General features: G+C 38.5%; 1 protein-coding gene across 1 annotated transcript in view; it reads right to left on the minus strand.

The window, feature by feature from the left end:
- The window catches only part of SH3GL2 (SH3 domain containing GRB2 like 2, endophilin A1), an 86,624-nt gene that overhangs the window by 12,007 nt on the left and 52,078 nt on the right, over positions 1–22,539 (minus strand). Inside the window, exons 2-3 of the mRNA XM_014872805.2 lie at positions 5,749–5,817; positions 3,514–3,586 (exon numbers count right to left, since the gene is read on the minus strand). Coding sequence (XP_014728291.1) covers positions 3,514–3,586; positions 5,749–5,817 — 142 coding nt within the window. The remainder of the gene's footprint in view (positions 1–3,513; positions 3,587–5,748; positions 5,818–22,539) is intronic.

The following is a 22,539-nucleotide window of genomic DNA, read 5'->3' on the forward strand; positions in this document are numbered from 1 at the left end:
TAAACCCTGTTTTTCATCAGATCTTTTCAGAGCAAAGGAATGAAATGTTGTTTGTTGGTCAATACAGTTTTTATTTTGCTGGCAGACTAGAGAGGAGTCTCTGTCCTGAACTTTTAAGTCAAAGCTTTCCTTGAAATTACTTGGACAAAAATAAGCCCAGGAACACTCCCAAGATAGTATGTTTGACATGTGACAGAGAAGAAAATCTTTAAGATATCTCCAAATTCTTCTTAATCTTAAAATCCCCAGGTACCAGATGGATACCAGATTGAGCCAGCCTTCCCCTCAAGACTAGGTACACTAAAGATTAAACTGTGGTACACCTCATTTTTAAAATGTTTTAAAGTTTTTCTGTTGTAGAACATTAAGGAAAGCCTGTGTCGCCAAACATGATGTGCAGTAACCTTTGCAATGCTTTTTGCTTTTTATGAGGACTTAGGGAAATTTCTACTTCAATAAGGTTTTCAACTGTATTTTAGCTTGCATTTTATTTCAGACACACAATTGAAGAACAGATATTAAAAGAAAGGACACAAATATCATAATCGATGGAAACAAAGACAGCAAATATAGAAGAACTAATTTGTTTGCTGATGTGCTTTAGTGAATTTTTGCAACTACAGCATGTAAATGGCCTGAAGAGAATGAATTAGTTAATGTCACTTGACTTTAAATTTTTCCAGCTAAATCCTATTGCCAGCAATGCAGACTCAGAGCACGTTTCATATCTACATTACTGTGTGTGCTACTGGAGGGCAACCATGAACACCTCTACCTTCACCCTTGCAAACGCTTGACTTTGTATAGTGCTCTTAAAATTAGTTTTACTGTTTACAAAACATTAGTAGTTCACACTGTTGTGTACTTGACTGGTCAAAATTCAACCTCGCACACCTTGTTTCAGCAAAATGAAATATAAGCAGACAGGAGTCAATAAATGTTCATATATTTATTGAAAAAAAGTGCATATCAAGAGAGAGCTCTTGTACAGTATGTTTCACTTTGCAGCTTATGTATCTGTTTGCACAGATACAGACATGGAAACAGACGCAGGAAAATCAGGCAAGTCTCACAGCACTTATTTTGTCTGAGAAGCAGCTATGAAAGGGCAATGTATCTTTAACATTTAGTAATTACGGGTTTTTTTTTAGTTTTCCTGCTATCTTTGAGTGCCACCAGATTATATTTTTCAACATCTGAATTTCTTGATGCCTTCTGTTTCTACCCACTACAAAGCTACAGTCAGCAGACATGCTGAATGTTCAGTATAAGAAACTGCATTTTAACAAAGTTAAATATCATTGGAATGATGATGGTAATAAGAAAATACAGAAACACAAAAGAAAATAAGGAACAAACAAAATTAGTCAGGGGAATGGAAGTAGCAAGCAGAATTAAATCAGGAGCAAATGGGAATATTTTCAGAAACTAAGAAATATAAGAGGGAATATAAAAAAATAAAGTGGCTACATTTTGCAAGGTAAGAGTAGAAAGCAAAATTCAGACAATGATGCATACTTCTTTTACTGATATTTCAAAACACTATGGACTCAGGTGGTCTCTAGTACCACAGTACTACGCTATTCAAGTGTTTTCCATCTTATTTATCAGGGAATATGTGCTACATCTCAACTCCTCTTCTTCCTATCAAACCCAGGTAAGCATTTAATCTTCTTTAAAATGCTGCTGTTAAAAGGTTTGTTTCTTGCTTGTGGCTTGTTTTAGTTTGTTTTTTGGGTTTGCTTTTTGTTGTTGTTGTTTTTAAAATTAAATTCCCTCCCTTTTCCCAATGTAATATTTCTAATTTATATGAAAGTGAAAAAGCAAATGGGAATACTAGAATCTGCCATTTAAGGTGACCCATGTAAAAGGTAATACAGCTGTAGGGAGAATTTTAAAAGAGAAAAATTTTTATTTTATTGAAAAAATAAATTACAATTCTTCTCACTATAGGCAGCCCTTTTGCAACTGACATAAAACAATCAAAGATCAGGTGAGTGCTAAAAAATTTTAGTCCTCCTTTCCTCTTGCCTGTAGAATGAAAAACATTATCTCACTATATAGGCACAAAAGTGAATCTTACTCCTGCCTATTACGATGTTAATTTTTTGATTCTACTTGCACATGCCACAAGCAGATGAAAGGATATGTAGCTGGACTGTGGAAACTGTTATTTCATGCAGCACTGCAAATTTACATCTACCTGAATTGCCTGAAATCACACCTTAGCTACCTGTAGAAATTTTGCTCTCTGCTTTTGCCATGAGCCTGTTTCACGATTCACAGCAATCGTAATCACTCAGATGTGTCAAGAAGGCAGTCAGAGAAGCACTGAACAGTCCATGTAGTGCTGCTTAACAACAGTTTGTCAGCAGTTTACAATTTTATCACTCTCCCCATAATGTTTGCCAATCCTGTTGCTTTTCCTGCAGAGTACATTACAATGAGCAATGAAGCTGTGGTCTCAAGTCATAAAAATAATTTTATCTGCTGACATAGAAAGTGTTCTAGTCATCATTATTTGCTCTCTAGCAGTTCTTGAACTTGTAAATACTATTCCTTTTTTTTTTCCAATCCACTGTCAGCATAATCAAAATATTTTCTTCTCTTCTGTGGCCTAACATAAAAATATCCCCAATTAATCTGTACCAGCAATAGTCCTTCGGTATACCGCACTGGAGTTGAAACAATTCACAGCAGCTCAAATTTATTTCCAGCTATTAGGAATAAAATTTCTCAGTGTAAATGTGTGAATTTGGTCTGTAGTTCCATGAAACTCTAAAATGCTTATGGTTGACAGAATTAATTTTACCCTAAGCCTGGCAGAGTTTGAGAAGTGTTTGAACAACACTCTCAGGCGTATGGCATGACACTTGGGGATGGTGCTCTGTAGGGTCAGGACTCAATAATCCTTGATGGTCCCTTCCAACTCTGCATGTTCTGTGATTCTGTGATTTATCACAAGCTAACTCCACTGATCTTACCAGTGATGCTGGCATTGACATATGCAAGTATCAAAACACTTACATTCCTGATCACTACAGCAATCTCCATAATATCCAACATAATAGTTTGCTCGTTTATTGCAGGTCCAGATCACCTGTCCCTGCGAGAAACCTTTGGCAAAAGAGGAACATGTAGTTCTCCATCAGCCCAATCAAACCAGTTCTTTCATCTCCCTATGGAAAAGACTCATTGGTTTCTATTTTGAGGGTTCAATTTTGACATGTCTGGTAACACTTGATTTTCTGTCCTTTTCTCCAGAATGACACCACCTACCTAGAGAAAGAAGACTCAGAAGGGAAACAAGCCTTCCAAAGCCTGTCTCCACTCACTGTGACAGCCAACATACAGCCCTGTACTCACCTCTGTTGCTCTTTTTATGGTAACTTCACCAATTTTGTGTCAACCTTAATGGCACCAGTGAGGATGAGATCTGTAAGACTTTATACTGGTAAGAAAGAGCGTTTTCAAGAAGTGCTGCAAAACTGTAAAATCGTGAAATGAGGTTACCTGGATTTGGCTGAAGGTATTCTATTGTCTTTGCCATTATTTCCATAACTGCCCTGCTGGTAACATCCACTTTCTAGAGGACAGAGGGTTAAACAAAAAGAAACATGAAAGTTAGACAAAATGAAGAAGTTTTTCTCTCATTTTTTTCTTATGAATTCTTTTAACTCTACTTATAATTTTATTTTTTGTACTTCAGAACAGTTTTGGTACCAGAATGGTGGTAATACCTGGAAAACTACTAAGACATGAGTCTGCCATTTCAGTTTATAACAGGTCCGTTCTCAAGTAAGGCTAGTCATTAGTATGGAATACCTCAGAATGTGTTAGGAATTGTACATTGCACAGTGTTATTGATACACTTGATCATTATAGAGTGCTAATTCTTTATATCACACTGGGAACCATCCACAACAGGGAAAACTTTTTGACAGAACAGTCACTGACAACTTTTTGGAGAACTGTCTATCTTTGATCCCCTAATGACTAGCATAATGAGAGGAAAGCAGAAGTCACTCAAAACCAACCACTAACAATAAAATGGGCTGTTTACCTCTTCCAGAGGAAGGTCCAGCAAAATCAAGGTAAGGAGTACTAAGTATCACTCAGTTTCAAGAAACCTATTAGTATGAATGCACTGATCATGTATTTCTCCCTGGCTGATTCCCATATTAAGGATTTTAAAAGACTTAGAAATTAATAGCATTACTTTCTTCTACTTTCTTTCGTAGTAAGAAGTCTTTCTTTCTAAGGAAGCACATCCTAGACTGAATGCAGCAAAGTATGCAATGGTTCTTACTCTCAGAATCAGGTCACAGAGAAAAAATGCTGCTTTGGCAGATTGGGGGATCCCCATAATGTCCTGTACTCTGTATTTATGAGGACACATTACATTTCTCTGCAGGGTAGCTTGTGTCCCACTGAGTGAAGTCCTTTATCATAATGGCAAGTTCCTATTTTAAAAAAGAACACCTGAGACAGGTTGGTTGCATCATGCTGTCTTTCCTGTTTCCTATTGCCACTGCCATCTGCTGGGTCTTGCTTTATCCTCTACAGAGAGAAGCAAGAGACGTCTGCCAGGCTTGGGTGAATAAGCAGCTGAACTGCCTGGCAGGGAACACAGAAATGGCTAGGACTCTGCAGAGGATAGTGGGGGTGAGGGAACAGAAGGTCAGGGATGTGCAGAAGGATCATGTCCATTGCCTGCAGAAAAGCTGGAAGTGGACACAGGGGCAGGTGGGGAGTGTGGAGGCAACATGACTGGAAAGTTTACTCTATTCCTTTCTCAGCTTTCAGCCTTCTTGTCTCCTGGGCTGCCAACCCATCCTGCCCACAAAGCACGATGTGGGACACACACTTGGCTGTTGCAATATTTTCCTCTTCATCTCTGAATCCTTGTTAACATCTTCCAGTACAAATGCCTATACTGGTTCAAGCATAGAGGGAGAAACCAGCTCTGTGCTTTCTTCATAAGAAGTACTTCATCTTTCATCCAAGCTTTTTCTCCCCACCTCATTATACAACTGTACGTATAAATAGCTTCTTTTTCTCTTAATCAAAATTATTTATCAGATACATACCTTACAAATCTCCTAGCACAAGCTTTTATTACAAGATTTGATAGTACCTTTCAAAGTTGAAGCCTGAAAAAATGCTGCCCCTACTGCTCCTTTCGTGTGAAATACTATCACTGCCACACACAGCTGTGGCTTTTTTTTCTTTTTTTTTACCCCTCCACAGAGATACTCAGTGCTGTCACTGTCAGTGCCACCAAAGAGCCTGTTGGAGGGCTAGCCCCATCTCCCTGAAGCACACTGCCAGTGGAGGATGCCTAACAGGACCTCTGAACCTGTGAATGAACACCCCAGTGCTACTGCCATGCCCAGTGCCTTGATGCTCAAGATGCTGAAAATTAGCAGCACCCTTCACCACCGAAATGGCTATCTTGTAGACTGATTCAATTTCCAGAGATCCTCTACAATGGTTTAAATGCAGCTAATTTGTAGCTAACTTCAGCCTCAATCCCTGAATGAAATATTTGCATTATAGAGTGCCATTCTTTACATACCGCTTGGTTAGAAAACAAAAAGAAACAGAAAATGGAAAACTCTGTCCTGCTGAATAAAATCTAAGTATTTCAAAATTCTCTGAGTGATTCCAGGACAAAACCTTTGAAATTCCTGTCCTAGAAAGCAAAAATGCATGGCAATAATGAATATATGCTGTATTTAGACTTACCCTTTCCATTTCTTTGAAATCATCGTCTAACTTTGTTCCTTCTGCACCTCCTACTTTTTCACTCACTTTCTGCAATTAAAAAAAGAACAACAAACAGATTCAGCAACAATTGAAAAATCTAGGTACAACATGTCCTTGTAGAAATGCTAGATTTTTTTCTGTTAAGTCAGTACAACAGTACAGCTTATTATTCCTTTGGAAACACTTATTTCAAACACTACAGTTAAACACTCAGAAATAACATATTACTGCTTAAGCCTCAGAGACCCAATCTTTGACCAAGGATGGAAACCATACCTAAGCACAAAGTAAAAAGAAGCTCCCAAGGTGTAGCTCTAGCCATCCAGAAGGCATGAGGCACCATGCCTGAGAACATTCAGGTATGGACTCAACCCAAAGTAGATAATCAGTAAAAATCAAGAATTTATAAATAAACTTGATAGACAGAGAGACAGATAGAGAGATTGATTTTAAAAAGCCCCTATATTCACGCCATGAAAGAGCTTGAGTGCTACATAAGTTGTATACAAAATACTCACTTATCTAGAAAGAAAGAAATAAAGCCAACTCTGGTAGTATGACTTTAGCAAATACTCTGGGTTTTTTATAAAATATTCAGTTTGAAAACTGATTGATAAATTATATTGTGCTACTGTTTCATTTCCCTGATACGATATAATACACTGTGAACTATGCTTCCCTTCACAGTCAGTAATATTGACAATAACAGACTTGAACAGTAACTACTGTGCAGCACCATTCAAAATGGATTTTAACAATTGCATTGTCAGTCACAGTCTTTTAGTGGTATAATCCCTCAGCTAAATCAGGTAAGTATGATCCTGTGAATGTATTAATCTTTCACTGGGATGTTATTTGTCATAAGAAATTAATCACCATATAAGTTATTAACTATTGATTTCACTGAAGGGATTCCAGCAATAAACAAGAAGAAAGAAAAGAAAAATTTCACTTTTCCCCTCTTAGTTTTTACTACTGCGCTAAGTCGTCCATACTATTTTTGAGTATAAAGAGAAGGAATATCCAGGGTCACTCACATGCAATTAGTAAAATCCAGACATCTGTATCATTTTAAATTCACTTTGATTCACTACAACAAAGCTGCAAGTGCATCAAGGCCAAGTACTTACTAATGCAGACTGTAATTATCTGTGCAATATGAAATAGCTATCAGCTCTGTTTATTTTCTGTCAGCATGTCACAAATTATTAGTCAAAATGGTGCATTAATGAAATAACAACACTATGACAAAAACAAGAAACTGTGTTTATCCTGTCTTTCCTGTAAAAAAGAGATGCTCAAAACCATACAGACACCCTCTTATCAATAATCTGAATACAAATGAATTTAAACTTGTATCCTAAGAGATAAGTGAAGTGCCACAAAAGAATCACAGAACTGTCAGCAGTAGTGGACAAGGGAGTTTCAGTGTTCTAAAAGTTTTTATTCCTTTTGGTTTCATGAATGAATCTTCTGCAAATGGATATCCTACTACAGATAACATGGCAAAATCTGCACAGGAGCTTCCCAGCATAAAGATTTCACATCCTCAAAATAACAGTATGCTAATATGCTAGCACTTAAATATTTAAAATAGATTTTTTATATCTGTAGTTCAACTCTAGGGCTGCAAAGTACTCAAAAGTAGTTAATCTCCAAGCCCTTTCTGGCTGTAGCTCCACATCTCATAATTTTGAAATATTTTCATGGTTGATGAGGATTTGCAAAGACATGCCTATTCATCCCCACAGATGCCCTAAATGTCCTAATTCACATCTGTAAACCCCAGCAATTGCTTCTTTCTTTCATATTCATCACTACTCTAGCTGAGGAATGTATGACATTCTTAAAAGCACAGCCCAACAATTTTCTGGAGTGGTCACTGCATAGTCAAAAGGCAGGTCACCCCCTCTTCTAAACTTGTTTCCAATTTTTGCTCACCTTGTCAATATTAGGCACACAGTTACCATCAAGAGTCATTCATTTAAGGTGGCAAAAAACCCTATGTGCTAAGCAGAAAATTAATTTGCAAAGCTCTGTGACAAGTACTGTTACAAACAGGGGTGAGTTAAAGGAGAGAGAGAGATGAGCTGTTAACTCTTCAGCCCTTCTGGGGCTGGGAATCTCCTCTCAGGATAGTTACATCATAAGCCCTCAAGGAACTGTGTTCACCTCCATTAACCAGACAAACCTCTGGTTTGGAAAAGCACTGACAGACCTCAGAAAAAAAAAAAACAGCTGAACCCAAATCCCACTTAAAAATTTAAGTACTGTTTTGTTTTGACCCTTTTTTCCCTTGAAGACCACAGTCATTTCAAGCAGTCAGAGATGAGTACTCAAATTAAGAGTTCAGATTTAAGGATAAAAAAAATTAAACCCTCAACAGTTCTTGCCTCTTGGGGCAGAAGGGGATAATCTGCTCAAAAGAGGTTATCAAACCCCCTTTTCAAGGCCAAAATCAAAAGTGGTCAGGTGAGACCTTTGGCCCCGAGAAAGGCATTTCCAGGAGGGCCCATATCTAATGCCATTGTAGTTACTGAATTTAGAGATATTTTTCAGTCTGTTTATATTAATGCTCCAAATCAACTGTTAAAGCATTTCACTAAGGCTACCATTCCATTAGTATCTGTCAGATTTGATTATCATAGGTCATGAAGCCATGCCAGCTTCCATCAGCTCAGGATCTGCTCTCCTGCCAAAGATTTAAGAAGCTCTCAGGAACATCGTCACCTAACAGCTACAGCTACCCAGAAACTCAAAATCTCCCTGACCATATCATTTCAAGGTATCAACATTTTGGTTCTTGCTTTACAACAGATTTAAAATTAGGCTTTTTAAAGGAAGGAGGGGATATCCTGAAAACACTTTTATGAATCAAGAATATACAGATTTTTCTACCTTTAATAATGTCATGTTTTACTGTTGGTATCTTCGTACTTTATTTGACTGAAAACCAGTGCTATATAGCTCCTTAGAGTAAATTCCAACTTTATAAAGATCCTATTTCCACTCAGGTAGAATACGAATTTGACATCTGCTGGTCAGAATGGTTTCAGTAGGAACAATAAAACTGGCCTTATTCTTACACTTCGGGGAAAAAAAAAACCCTATTTTTTTCCAGGCTTTTAATATTAAGAACACAGTTTTTGGTAAATGTTGACAGGAGCTGGAACACAAGCCACAATAACAGGAATGAGGTTTGGTAGATGGATTTCATGTGAAACAACAAAACTTGTTAAGTCATAATTATGAAGCTATTTGTTTTTGTTTTGGTTTTTTTTTTTTTTTTTGTATTGCTGTTTTATGGTGCAGCACGTCAAAGGACAAAAGAATACTAGTGCAGTCACTATGAGTATCTCGAAAATTCCAGTAACCTATTATAGAATACAGCAATGATCACTTACTCAATATCTCATATAGCAGTCCTTTAAAGATGTCTCTGATGCTGTCATCTCTCACTATTCACAAATATTAATATAAATCAAACACACATTAGACAGCCATTCCAGACACCACATTGTTTCTACAGTTCTTCCATGCTGTTTTTGCCATTGTGAGTTTTTTTCTGTTACAATAAGGAAACACAGTGACAGAATTATCTTCAGGTTTGTTAAAAATTTTCAAATAGGCTCTAAAATGCTATGATGCTGTGAGCTTTTCAAACACAAGGAAGATAGAGCTAACTTGCAAAAAAAAGTAGTGAGAAGTACACATTTTAATGGGAAGAAGTCTGTGTATATATATGGTGAAGGCTTTCCTTCACTGCAGGATTTTCAGGAGAAAATATTTGAAAAGAACATTTTTATTTTTAAAAAAGCAGTTTCTAACCAAGACTTTTTTTAAATTCTGTCACTCCACACACTAGAGTAAGAAAAAAGCTGCCACATGCAGGCTAAGTTTTGCGTCTGGCTGATCCTGCACTGCTTAGCATTTATGGTATCAGAATTTGTTACCACAGAAAATATGTGACATCTGTAATTTAGATTTATGATCATGACCCTGGTTCTCTGTAGATTATGGAACATCTTGTGGCAAATCACATTCTCAGCAACAACAGTCATCAAGAGAGAACCTCTTCTGCTTTATTCAGATAAATTAGAATAGGAATTGTAAGAAAAACCCACCACAAAAGGAAATGTAAATTAGCTGCATTTTAGACTTCTTATTTTTCAATTGGCATCAAATTAGAATTAAAAAAGGACTTTTCCAGATTAATATGGAGATGCCTTATCTCAGAAACATTAAGAGGCTGTAGAAAATATCAGTATTGATTCACAGAACCTTATCATATACTGAAAATTATTTCAGCTGACGTAGAGCAATCTCACTCAATTTTTCGAGAATAACCATCTAGGTAAGGGTAATCCTCATTTACAAGCCAAATGATCCACTATCATTAGTTCTTGAAAGCTTCAGGAAACTCAATGAATGTGACAGATCACACAAGAAGCCGTAAGTGTGTGTGATAAGCCTTAGATTCACATGTAGTTAGTTATTGGTTAGTGAAATTGAGCAAACCCCACCCTTCCATTAAACACAACAGATTTCACAAGGAAAGCTTATCTCACTCATTGTTGCATTTAAAATTATTTGAATTTTATTCTATTTTTCTTTTAAATATGCAAACAACTTTTGCAAAATAGACTGTCAATAGAACAACATGAGAATATAGAAAAGTCACTTCTGTAGTAGAATGAAAATAGGATCCAAATTTTACATACATCTAAGTTACAGTAATGTCCATTTACATTTCACTAGTAAATTGCTCTTCTTCAGCTGTACAGCCACAATGGCAGGCCACTATGCCAGCTGGAGCTCAGCATCAGAAGATCCTTCCCATACAGAACTGAGGAGCACAATGACACCACTGCTATCACAGAAGCTGTAATACGTCATGAAGACAGTGTGAAAGACAAAAGTAAAAAAACCCTAGAGATCTAAGAATCTCCAGAGAACTTAATATTTTATTTCCTGTTTTCACTGAGACTTTGATCATGCCATTGAGGCTTTGCCTTCTCCATGGCAAAATGAAGAAATGCACTTGCAAAGCATACTGGAAAATGGTTAGCATTAATTTGCACCTGCTACTGCTTGCCATCAACAGCATATCTTACAGAAATGTTCATGATGTATTTTAGGTAAGCATCTGCCAGACAAGTCTGAGATTATCTTTTCTTTTTCCCTTCTGTCACTCAGCAGATATATTTAATCAGGGAATAATCTACTCTGTCCCCTGATGGCACAGAAATCACTTTCTTCCTGCTAGAAATCTTTGTTTGCTGACCTGTTCTGCCACAACACCAAACTAGCCACAGGCTGGCTAGCTTTATTCACCCTTAAAAGTTCCCTTGACTCTGCGGCTGGATTCAGAGTGTGAACAATAAAGTGTGCTATTCAAAGACCAGGAAGTAAACTGAATTTTGGAAACTCAAGCAGAGAAGGCTATGACTGGACTCTAAAAGGCTTGCCTTCTTCTCTCACAAAGCATCTTCTAAATACCCTTTATACATATACAATAGCTTGGCCTTGCTAGTCCTCACAGCTGCTAGTAGCAGGGCCCACAGCCCTGTTGATGAGTTCCACTAGCAGTCTGAAGGCAGGTCAGAAAGCCAGGGAAATTGGCTATATATGTGACATACGTGAGACACAGGAACTGTCAGCGTGAAAGACAAGCCACTGCTAAAGCCTGTCAAACCATGAATGAAACTCTTTGTGGGATAGGCTCTCCTTTAATACCAGTGTGGAGCAAAAGCAAAATATCTCAGCCGAACTATTTCTCCTCAAGAAGGATACATAATGGTCAGGATCCCAACCTCCAGCATTGTTACATGGTAAGAAATATGCATTGTGAACCTGACCCGTGTTCTTACTCTTTTCATTTAGATTCAATCCCTTTTTCTATTTTTCATCTTCAGCTAGAGTATTCAAAGGGAAGGGAAGAAGGTGGCTGGAATAATCCTTTCTTCAATCTGATCTAGCCTTACTACCAAGGGCCATACTGCAAATTTCTGCAACTCCAGCAATGCAGGGGAAATCATTCACATTCAGCGCTAGTGCACAATATGAAAGTATGCCACAAGCTTCTGCACTGGCAGGAGCTACTGCAGAGTCTCTGCTGCAATGCTGCTGCATTACACCAGAGGCTGTCCCGTGGTAAGTGAAATAAAACAGAGTGAGGGCAGGGAAGGAACTGCTGAGGAAGCGCTGGTGTAGCACTGCCCCGTGCTGTATCTCTGTAAGGGCAGTCCCTGCCTAGAGGCACACACCACACCATGACAGATGAGGAAGGTACTACCCTAGGGCCGACAGAAATTGAAATCAATGTTATGAATTCCAGTGACAGAAGTGGAATGCAATGGACTGCAATGCATCCATGATAACAGAACTAATTTCACACATTTAAACTTATTACTGAAGTCTCGCCTGTTTACCAAACACACACTTCAGAACGCTGGCTCTCTGCGAAGTTTAAGTTTAGCCAGAAAGCTGGTCACAACCCCAGCACCCCTGAAGTTTAGAGTGGCCTTGGAAGCTGAAAAAGAGAAGCTGGCAGAAGCTCAAAAGCTGACAGAAAGCTGAAGACAGAACACTGTGTGCTTTTTTCAACACTCTCTGTCCCCAGCAGGACACCAGTATGAGAAAAGGAAGAAATTGGTATTAAAAAGGTGGCTGTGTTAGCTGGAAGACATGCTAATCTCTGCTTTTTTGCAGTACAGGAAAGGAGCAGAGAATCTATTCCTGTATGGTATCTCTACTTCCAATGACAACAGTACCATGATCCGGTCAGTCTCTATAGGGAACCTGTGGGCCATAGAATGCTCACAAGTTTTTCACTTTTGTGCAAAGGGATCTGGATTCAGACCCACATTTCTTAAAAGTTCAGCACAGATCAGTAGTGGGAGCCTTGCCCTACACTGCACTGCCACAGAGAAAGAAGTCATCCGTGCTATATTTCTCAGAGTGCCAAAAAATTTGGTAGCTACCTGTTTCTTTCATGTAAGCAGCTCATTCAGCTGGGGGGTGATAAGGAAATTCTGAGAGAGTGGCATAACTAGTCCAAACCCACTAAAACTTTCTGGAGTTCTCAGGTTTCTTTCTTAGAAAGGTGTACAGCACTGTCTTTCTCATCTGGAATGCTACCAGCTGCCAGCTCCTGATCTATCTCTATTATCATGCATAAATATAAGATTTGTATTTTGAAAGAGTGTACACCATAAAGCAAACCTCCATACCTCTCTCATGTCTCCAAAGCAGTTTTTATGAGGCTTTCAAAGGAAATTGCTTCCTCTAAGTAGATAGAATTGCAGCTTTAAATTTTGTTGCTGTACTTTAGGGCAGATGAGGGGCACATGTACAATATGACAATATGGGGAGTGGAAAAAGAGAAAGAACACAGACCAGGTATCCATCCAGTTAGCATCCAAATCTGGAGCATTTTTATGGATCATGGTTCCATCTTAGCTAAAATACACGCATTAACATGTTTGCTTCATCTATGTAGCTTCTAAACTCAGCAAAAAACCAATTATCTTTACCATCCCACGGCTTCACTTGACACACATCTACCTTACCACGATGCTGACACAATCTGGGCACAGATGTCACGAAATTTAAAGCATCCCATGGTTTCTTAAACTATATCACCAGACTGCGTGTCCTCACCTACTCCATTTCAGCACAAAACTGTGTTTCCTGCAGCAGTGGTTTAGGCTGCCAGCTGGGAGCATGAGCTCACGCTCACTCTTCATGAAGAATGTTTAGTCTTGGCTACTGATCCAGCTGACTTACATGTGCTAGATGTCAACTTTGAAAAACACTGGAGTATTTCACAGGCAGTGAAAAACTGTCATAGCAGGTAGGACACAGTCTACAGCTTGCTAAAATCTCCACACTGCAGAGTACAAATATTTGATCAGCATTATGCAGGTAGTGATGCAACAATATTGATTGGCAAAGCAGACATGACTTTGTTAGGCAAATCAACTGCTCAATTTTATAGAGTGTTAAAGCTTTGCAATTTTTCTCTCAATACAGGAATAAATTAAAGTCTAGCAGAAATAAATAGGGCATAACCTGGCCAAAAGAAAAAAAAAAAGAAAAAGAACCAGGGAAAATAACAGCATGAGAAATTTACTGCAACTAAATTCCATTTAGGGTGTCGTTTGCACCTCTACATAATGTATATCAGTCTACATGCCTTCTGCTGGGTGAAAGTTAGCCTAGTCTTTAACATCTGGAGATGTGACAATACAGGGAACATTCAGAAGCTGCTAGAGGATAAGAGAACATGGCTTAAATATGATTCATAATTTAACAGCCGTACAAACTGTGCTATTGTGAAGGTGCTTCTGCTACATTTGAGAAAGAGTTTGTTGGAAACTCCAAATTAATTGTTATCTACCTAAGAGAAGACATTAAAAGAAGTTTATGAGGAAGAATATGTGTGTAAGCTGTTGCTAGTACTGACATGCATTTTATTTCTGATTTTGCTATTGCTACTACATCTAAAAGGCAGTCTACACAGCACAGCAAAGTGACAGTCAAAATTATTTTCTTATGTTGTTTGCAGGCACTGTTTTTAGCTTATTAACTACATACAAAACAAGCCAAATCCATCCAACACTTTCAGTTTGATAGCATATTTAGAAATTGGTGAGATCTGCTTTAAGTTGGTTTTTTTTCACATGAACAGCATATAAATTAAACTGAATGAGTTCCCATTAAACTGATGCCCCATGTCTCAAATCACCACGTAAGAGCAATATATCCCAAAGCACTGGCCTGTTCTCGGGGCTGGAGAGCACTACAATACAACAGTAATGCTCTGACAGCCACTGGGCATTTCTGGGGTGACCTCCTTGATGGACTGAAATAGTGGCATGACTTTTTGTGCTTCTGAGATGTATGCAAGAGAAAAAGAAGAGAAAGGGGACGGAGTGAGTTAGGACTGGATGAAACATACCCAGATAGTAGAAGAAAATGACTGGAGGCACCACTTAGCCTGACAATGTATTGTGCTATGAGCACGCTACACAGAGCAGAGGCAGCAAGGTCAGCAGAGGGATTCTGTCAGTGTCCCTGGCACGGAGGAAGAGCATACCCTACCTACCAAAATGAAAGCACAGCCACAGCCTTAGGGATTAATATCTACATCTGGAGATGATAATTTTCCTCCTTTTAACACTGTGCGTATCAGCTACCAATGATAAAGGTTGTTTTAAAAAGTAAGGAAACAAAACCTGCATAAATAAACAAGAGACCCACCAGAAACGCCTCTGACATCCATGCAACTACTCAAATATATCTGCATTAAGCAAAAGCAGAGCTGAGTCTGCTGCTCTCTGATAGGTACTGCTCTCTAAGAGGTATGAAAAATAATCATAAAATTCCCCTGAAAATAGATCATGCAATACCATTGATCTCACTGACTGGTTCATGACTACTGTCACATCTGATCACAATGCAACATGGAACAACACAACAAACTCTGCCTCAGTTGCAGTAGTGAGCCTATGGTTCTAGCTTGTATTCAAGATATTGATGCTCTAAGAAGGCTCCTGTGACAAAGGAAAATTAGAACCTTTCAGTAAGTACTTAGAACCTTCAGTAAGTCTTACTATTAGAAGGGATATACAGTCAAACCTCTGAGCCATTGAGGATCTAACTAGATACACACCTGAAGTTTCACAGAAAAGAGGAATGTTGCTTCTCATGTACAAATTCAGTTGCTGCCTTCTGCCTTTTCCCTGTAATTTCAACAGTTTATCAGAATAAACTAGGGCAGCCTATGAAGTCTTCAAACCTGACTGTGCAAGCTCATTAAAAATGAGGACTTTGAATTTTAGAAACTGATTTGGAAGATGCAAATGTGGAACTGCTTACATTTTTTAATTTTTACAAAATTAATTTTTTATGAAAAGTGAGAATAGATTCTTTCCTGAATTGCCTTTAACAGTTAATCCATTTTTATGGCGACTCCCTTCACTCAGTATCTGGAAGTCCATCACTAACAATGAAAGTGTTTTTATATTTCATAATGAAAGTGTTCTTAAACTCCATGCAGAAAACAAAACAAGTGAAGTAGATTCTAATGGGCACATGCACACACACTTGTAAATAGACTGCTTCCAGAAATGAGATAAAAAAATAAGTCTGAAAATACTGAAGTCTTCAAAAGGTAAGGTTTAATAAATTTCATCCTTCCTAAACCACATCAGAGGCATGTTCCTCTGAAATATGGGCAAACACTTTTTAGACAATGCGCACTAAATAAAACCATACCTACATAAAAGGAAAAATATTGTCAACTAAGAATGCAGAAATGTAGATGTGGGACTATACTGCTTGGTGCTAAAGCCCTACCTGATTCTTTCAGCAGTTAATGCAGATTAAGAGCTATCCTAAGACTCTTTCTTTTCAGAAAGAGAGCTGCATATTTATGTCAAATTCAGTTACACAGCAATAGTTTAGATTAGTTTACTTAGTTTATCCTTGGAGAAAAGTCGAAGAAACTGTTTATTTTACAAGGAAAGTAGTCACAAACATAAAAATTAAAAATATTAAACAATGGGACCTCTCTCTGTTCTGAAGAGATGGCAAATTCAGGAAGTCCCTGTTGTGGGGTTGTAGCTTGGCTCACTCAGTCTGTCTCAGTCCTTCCTGCTGGACAATGCCACATCCCGGCCCTGGTGAGGGTGCTCTTCTGGGTTTTCAGTCTAGAGCAGGGCTGATCAGTTCCAAGAAAAGAAGAACCACAGTCCGGGGAAGTTCTGTGCCTCAGCTAGCTAAAGAAGCCAACCAAAAGCCAAGGAGAGCTCTCTCCCACTGTCTATCCGGGCTGCACACAGACCAGACCAGGAGAAGGATGCAGGGGAGCGAGTGCAGCTTCTGCAAACAAACTGCGCCTTTCTTCTTCCCCCTTCCCTCTCAGAACCAGTCCTAAAGGTGCAGAACTCAATATCCAGCACAAGCAGAACACACAGCTGGGGATGCAAGCATCATAAAGTCACCCCAGGGCAGTAGTACAGAGCTGACATGAGACACGCCATACAGTCCTTGCCACATGCATAGAGATTTTACAGCTTCTGTAAAACACATGGAGGTTACTACCTGCTACCTGCAGAAGAGTACTACCTGGCAGGATAAGAGAGGGCATGTGAAAAAGGCAAGAAAACCAGAGCATAAAGGAGACAGGCCCTTCAGCCAGTGTAACACAAATGAATCAGCTTCTGTTTCATGACACAAGTAATACTAATAAATGCTCTATGCTGCCTTATCAGTGGAAGATTCACTTCTTCTTTCATCTGTTTTCTTCAAAACATGTACACTATGTTTCCAGGCACTTATCTGCTTTATTCCAGATTCTATCCCAGAGGCATTACATTTCAGCAAAAGGAGTATTTGTACTTCACAGAATAGGATAAAAGGGACATGCAAAATAAAGCTCTGAAATGCACAAGATTCCCCTTCCATTTGAAATAACCTAATGAGAAATGTTTTAGAAGACAATCATCTTACACTAGAGGGGAAGATAGAACTTTTTCTTCCCTCTGTCTTCCCTATGTTTTCCATACTGGCAAGTATTAAAACATGTAATGAATTTTATGATAAAAATACATTGCAGTCTGCATGGAATATCAAAGTATGTATGATGCTTTATGTTAATCTGCTAATTAAATAGAGAACATTTATGTTCAATATGAAATTTACCACATGTTATTCTGTGGTACTGTAAAAGTAAAAAGTAACAAAAACGCAATCCAGATGAGGTTTCCAAATGTCAAAATTGAAACATCACAACCACAAATAAAAATACAGCAGTAGCCTCTTAATTTAATTAGTGAATGGGACTAATTAACCTGATTATCAATGTGCTCAGAGTTACTGAAGAATAAGTTGGACTGTATTCTTACACAACCTTGAGACATGTAGTTGGCTGTAAAAGAAACAGAGATAGAAAGGTCACTAAATACTTTACTGGCTTACTCTGCCTTGGAAGTTGCTTAGCAGTATACACAATCTGAAGTAAAAAGTAATTCCTGAGAAGTCCTAAACGTTTTACACTGCTGTTTCTTGCTATAAAATACTACATTCAAATTACTTTCTGAAAGAAACATGCAAGCAAAATTATATTCAGAGGTGGTCAGCTTTGAACAAATTAATGTGCTTTATTGGTCTTAACTGCCTTAATGCACCTTCCATCTAGAGAAAATCCTAGACCAGCCTGCACAAGCCATTCAGTGACAGGCAGAAGCCCCTTGCATCTTCTACAGCATCACCTGAAGGCTATTGAGTCTATGAGGATCACAAACTCCACATTATTACCTGCTTGTGATGGTGTCTCACGTATGCATAATTTAAAAATATTTTTAACTCATTTATCCTCACAGTCTTCAGAAAACCAGTAAACAAGGAAACGCTGTAGTACAGCTGAAACTGTACCCCTCCAGACATCTTAAGACACCACTTCTTCTCCTGTGTGGGTGGGTGCCACTGTGAAACATTTTTACAGTGATACACCTCACTGAATGAACATAATTTAAGCCATGTCCTGTAATCACATGCAACCAGATTTCAGCACATACGTATTCTTCCCTACACCATATCAGTAGAAGGAGGGATTAATTAATTAATCTTGGAGTTAGAATGTTTGCAAGTGCAAATTTTCTCAGCAGAAAGTTAGCAAAACTTGCTTCATAGGAAACATGCTGTAGTTGCCAGAATTGACCTTTTACCACAGAGATCCACAGAAAAATTCTCACTGACTTTACAAAAGGGAAGTGGCAGAAGTGATGCAGTGTTAAACATCTGGCCTGCTTAGTGAATGGGAAGAGAGACTGTGGATGTTGTCTAGTGGACTTTAGTAAAGCTGTTGACACCACTGTTCACAACATTCTCTGGGAAAAACCAGATGGGTGAATTTTTCACTGTGTGAAAAACTGGCTGGATGGCCCAGAGAATGGTGGTGAATGGAGTTAAATCCAGGTGGTGGCTGGTCACCAGTGGGTATTCCTCAGGGCTCAGAACTGGGACTATTAATATCTTAATGATAGATGAGGGGATTGAGTTCACCCTTGGTGAGTTTGCTGATGATACCAAGTGGAGCAGAAGTGTTGATCTGCTGGAGGACAGGGAGGCTCTGCAGAGGGATCTGGAACAGCTGGATTGATGGGCCAAGGCTGAGTGTTTGAGGTTCAACAAGGCCAAGTACTGGGTCTCACCCTTGGGTTACAACAATCCCAGGCAGTACCATAGGTTGGGGGCAGAGTAATACAGGCATTACAATACATATCAATACAGATGAATGAGGCTTTTTAAACAATAAAAAATACATAAATAGTATATATAACATATGTACAAATATAGACATATGAGTGTTAGTATTCTCTCTTTCGTCATTCAAAATGAAGGATTTTAGTGGTTGAAAACCATCCAGAAATAAAACTAGGAAGTATAGAGATAAATCATACTGGATTTTGCAGTATCTCATTTTTCATACTCCATTTATACTCAATATGTCACTCACTTTGAAGTTGTGTAGACGGGGGGACAATAAATAAGTTATGTTGTGAATATGGATGAATGGTGAATAACATTTTCCCTGTGGCCCAATTCTTTAGCTACTCTGTGACTGGTAAGATACAGAAAAATAAACCATTTTTATGTCTCCTCCTTCAAATATGCAGGAGTAGTGATGGATTTACAAATCTGTCATGTTGTGCCTCCTGATTATGGTCCAAGAATCTCACATCCAGACACTCTATGCCAATATAAACATGCACAACAGCTAAACAAGAGGTACAAAAAGAGATTGTTGACACACAGTTTAGCAGCCTTTTTCAAAAGCTAAAAGAACATCACATATAATGACACTGTGAAAATCACCTTGATAGACACAATCTGACAAATCAAGGCAAAAAACTGTATGGATACAAGTACTACTGGTGCTCTCAAAACTTACTTTTCACTTCTTTATTCTTCTTATGCTCTCCACTATAAATATGTGGACCATGACAAGGTGGGCCATGATCCATTGAATCCTGCTTGTATTAGAATTTTCAAAAGAGGCATATGGGAAAGCAAGCTGTGGCTGTTGCAGGGGTGGGAAAACAGGAGCTTGGAGAAGACTCGTTTCCAGCACCAAAGAAATGTACAACTGGTTCTGCCATTACACTTGTGAAAGGGGACAGTGGTATGTCTGTGGCGGGGGTGGAATTAGAAAAACCAAAGCCAACTGCATCTCCTTTTAAAGATGTCAAAATATGGTAAAAATGTACAGCCCAAAGTCTTTTTTCTAAGGGAAGAAAGGCTACTCCCAACTATACACAATCTCCTGTACTTCACAAACATGAGGCAGTACCTATTTGTGGAGCTGTCAGAAAAAGCCTTACAAGCTCTTGTCCTGGTGGCCACCTGACCATTTGCTTTTATTTCTGATCACTACACACCACAGTAGAATCTGTTCATGCATCAGTTCTGCCACAAGCTACCCTAACTTTGTTTTTTTACAGTTTCAGCAGCACTACAACCTCTGCTGAGATAACCTGGCAGTGCACTCCACTCTCATGACTGATGGCCCATTTTATTTAGTAGAAAGTGAGGGGATGAAGAGGCTGTGCTGCTCTACAGTTTCCATTTCATTCTCAAGCTTATCTTACCACAGCACAGCCACTCTGAGGGATAATACTACTTTAAATTACTGAGGAAATTGAACAAAGAATTACTGTGCTTAAATGGAAAAGAGCATGTAATTTGCTCTTACGACAAACATTTTACTTATCTTTAGGAGTAACTGATAAGTTTCTAATTCTTATTTGCTGTATAAAGTTCTTTGGTGAAGCTGGGCTTTTTCCAAGACAATTTTCTTAACATATGATGTTGCTTCTGTCAAACAGAGCAAAATGAACAGTTGGAATTGCAAATGAGTACTCCCTTCTCTTATACTGTGGGAGTATCAGGAAAAAGCAAAAACCTCCTGAGTTTTAAGTATGAAAAAACACTCTAAAATAAGAACATTATGCCCTGAAATAGCTTTATCAATAACGTATTTTACAATCATCATAAAATTTGAAACTGGGAAAATAAATCAACAAAAAACAGTATCAAGTGACAATTTTGTTCTCCTGACACAGGAAAAAATCCTGTGAAATTAAAATTCTAAGAAATTTTACCTCTAAATACTACAGGATCGAGACCAGATGTATTAACCTGCAAACTAACAGCCCAATTCTTGAAATGAGGCTGCTAATGTTTCTATGTCACTGTTCTTTGTGTGATGAGTAGTATCTACTTCCTCAACTTTTCTCTCTTTTGTATCCTGAAGCTGGGGAGCACTGGGACTATTTTTATATACAGTATATACATCATCATGCTAGTTCAATTTGTCAGGACTGCATGCTTGCCACTGCTGAGGCACTTGTGCTGAAGAGAGGTACACCTCAATTTTGACATACAAAATGCAGCAAAAGGATACATCTAAAAACCTCTCATGTTCCTCATGAAGCCTATAAAGCCCCTGCAAGCTGCAGAAAAAAGCAATAAAGCTGAAGCTTTTATGACACCGGGCATGTCGTGATACAATCAAGGAGATAACTGATCTAAGCTCTGCTGAAACAGGTCAAAGGATACAGCATGATGATGTTTTGTTCTTCCCTGCAACCTCTTCCATATAATAGCTCCTGATTCAGATGACCTTTGTAGAGGCAGGAGCCCACAAGATCAGCACCATTAATAACTGCAGAAAGATTTTTGTAGTTCAGGGCATCTGAACAATACCTATAAATAGTAATTGCTAGTACACTATTGATTTAGGTATGCTTAGGAATTTCTCAAACAGTTTGCATTAAAATTTTGAAGCAAGTGAAAGGAAGAAGGAACTCACATAAACTGGAGGAGGTCCAAAAAGAAGCTATTAAGATCAAGTAGTTCACAAGAGAAATTTGCATGGACAGTACATATTCAAGTAGGTTGCCCTCAGCTTTTTCCACAAAATTTCTCTGCTACCTCAAAACTATTTCCAGAGTCATGCAAGTTAAGGAATTTTCTGTCATCTATCAAGGCTGTACAGGGCAAGAAAATCATGCTCTTCCTGATTTGATGAATTTTGTATCTTGCAGTGTTTCTTCTGTTTTTAACAGATTCCATGGAAAACACCTTGCACTGGAGGTTGGCAACCTTTTGATTCACCAATCCCTTTTCTACCATGATACTGGCAGTGGTGAGAATTAAGTCATCAGTAAATACGTGTGTAAAAGTAAGGTAAGAAAGGCAGAAGACAACATTACAAACGCAGATTGTGTGAATTCCCTCCCATATGTGTAAATACGTGGTTACTGCACTGCAAAGAGAGAAAAGAGACAGCAACACACACGGACTATTTTGGGGAAAAAAGGCCAACTTTATTGTGCGGAGAAGCCGTATTTAAAGTGTGTTACGTGCAGCTAGGACAGGACAGTTGTTCATTGGACAATTGGGAAAAACATCCCTGGGATAGTACCTCAGGATGTATCCCATGGGAAAGACACCAGGTGTTAATCTTTATTATGAATTCCCTTCTGTTTTTCACCATGTTCTCACCCTGGGAGACTGCCTCCCTAACTGAAGCTGGAGTCAGCCTTGTCAGCCTGGGAATGGACCTGAGAGTCAGGAGAAATCCAGGCCTGAAAAGAATTTCCAAGCTGTAATTCCCTAGCTCTCTAAATGTGTGTGTCCACATAAATACCATCAAGTCTCGTTGATTTATCATAGCATCAGTGAGATTTCATCTAGTGA

Source organism: Sturnus vulgaris, chromosome Z (genome assembly GCF_052056855.1).
Source record: "Sturnus vulgaris isolate bStuVul1 chromosome Z, bStuVul1.hap1, whole genome shotgun sequence".
Lineage (NCBI taxonomy): Eukaryota > Metazoa > Chordata > Aves > Passeriformes > Sturnidae > Sturnus > Sturnus vulgaris.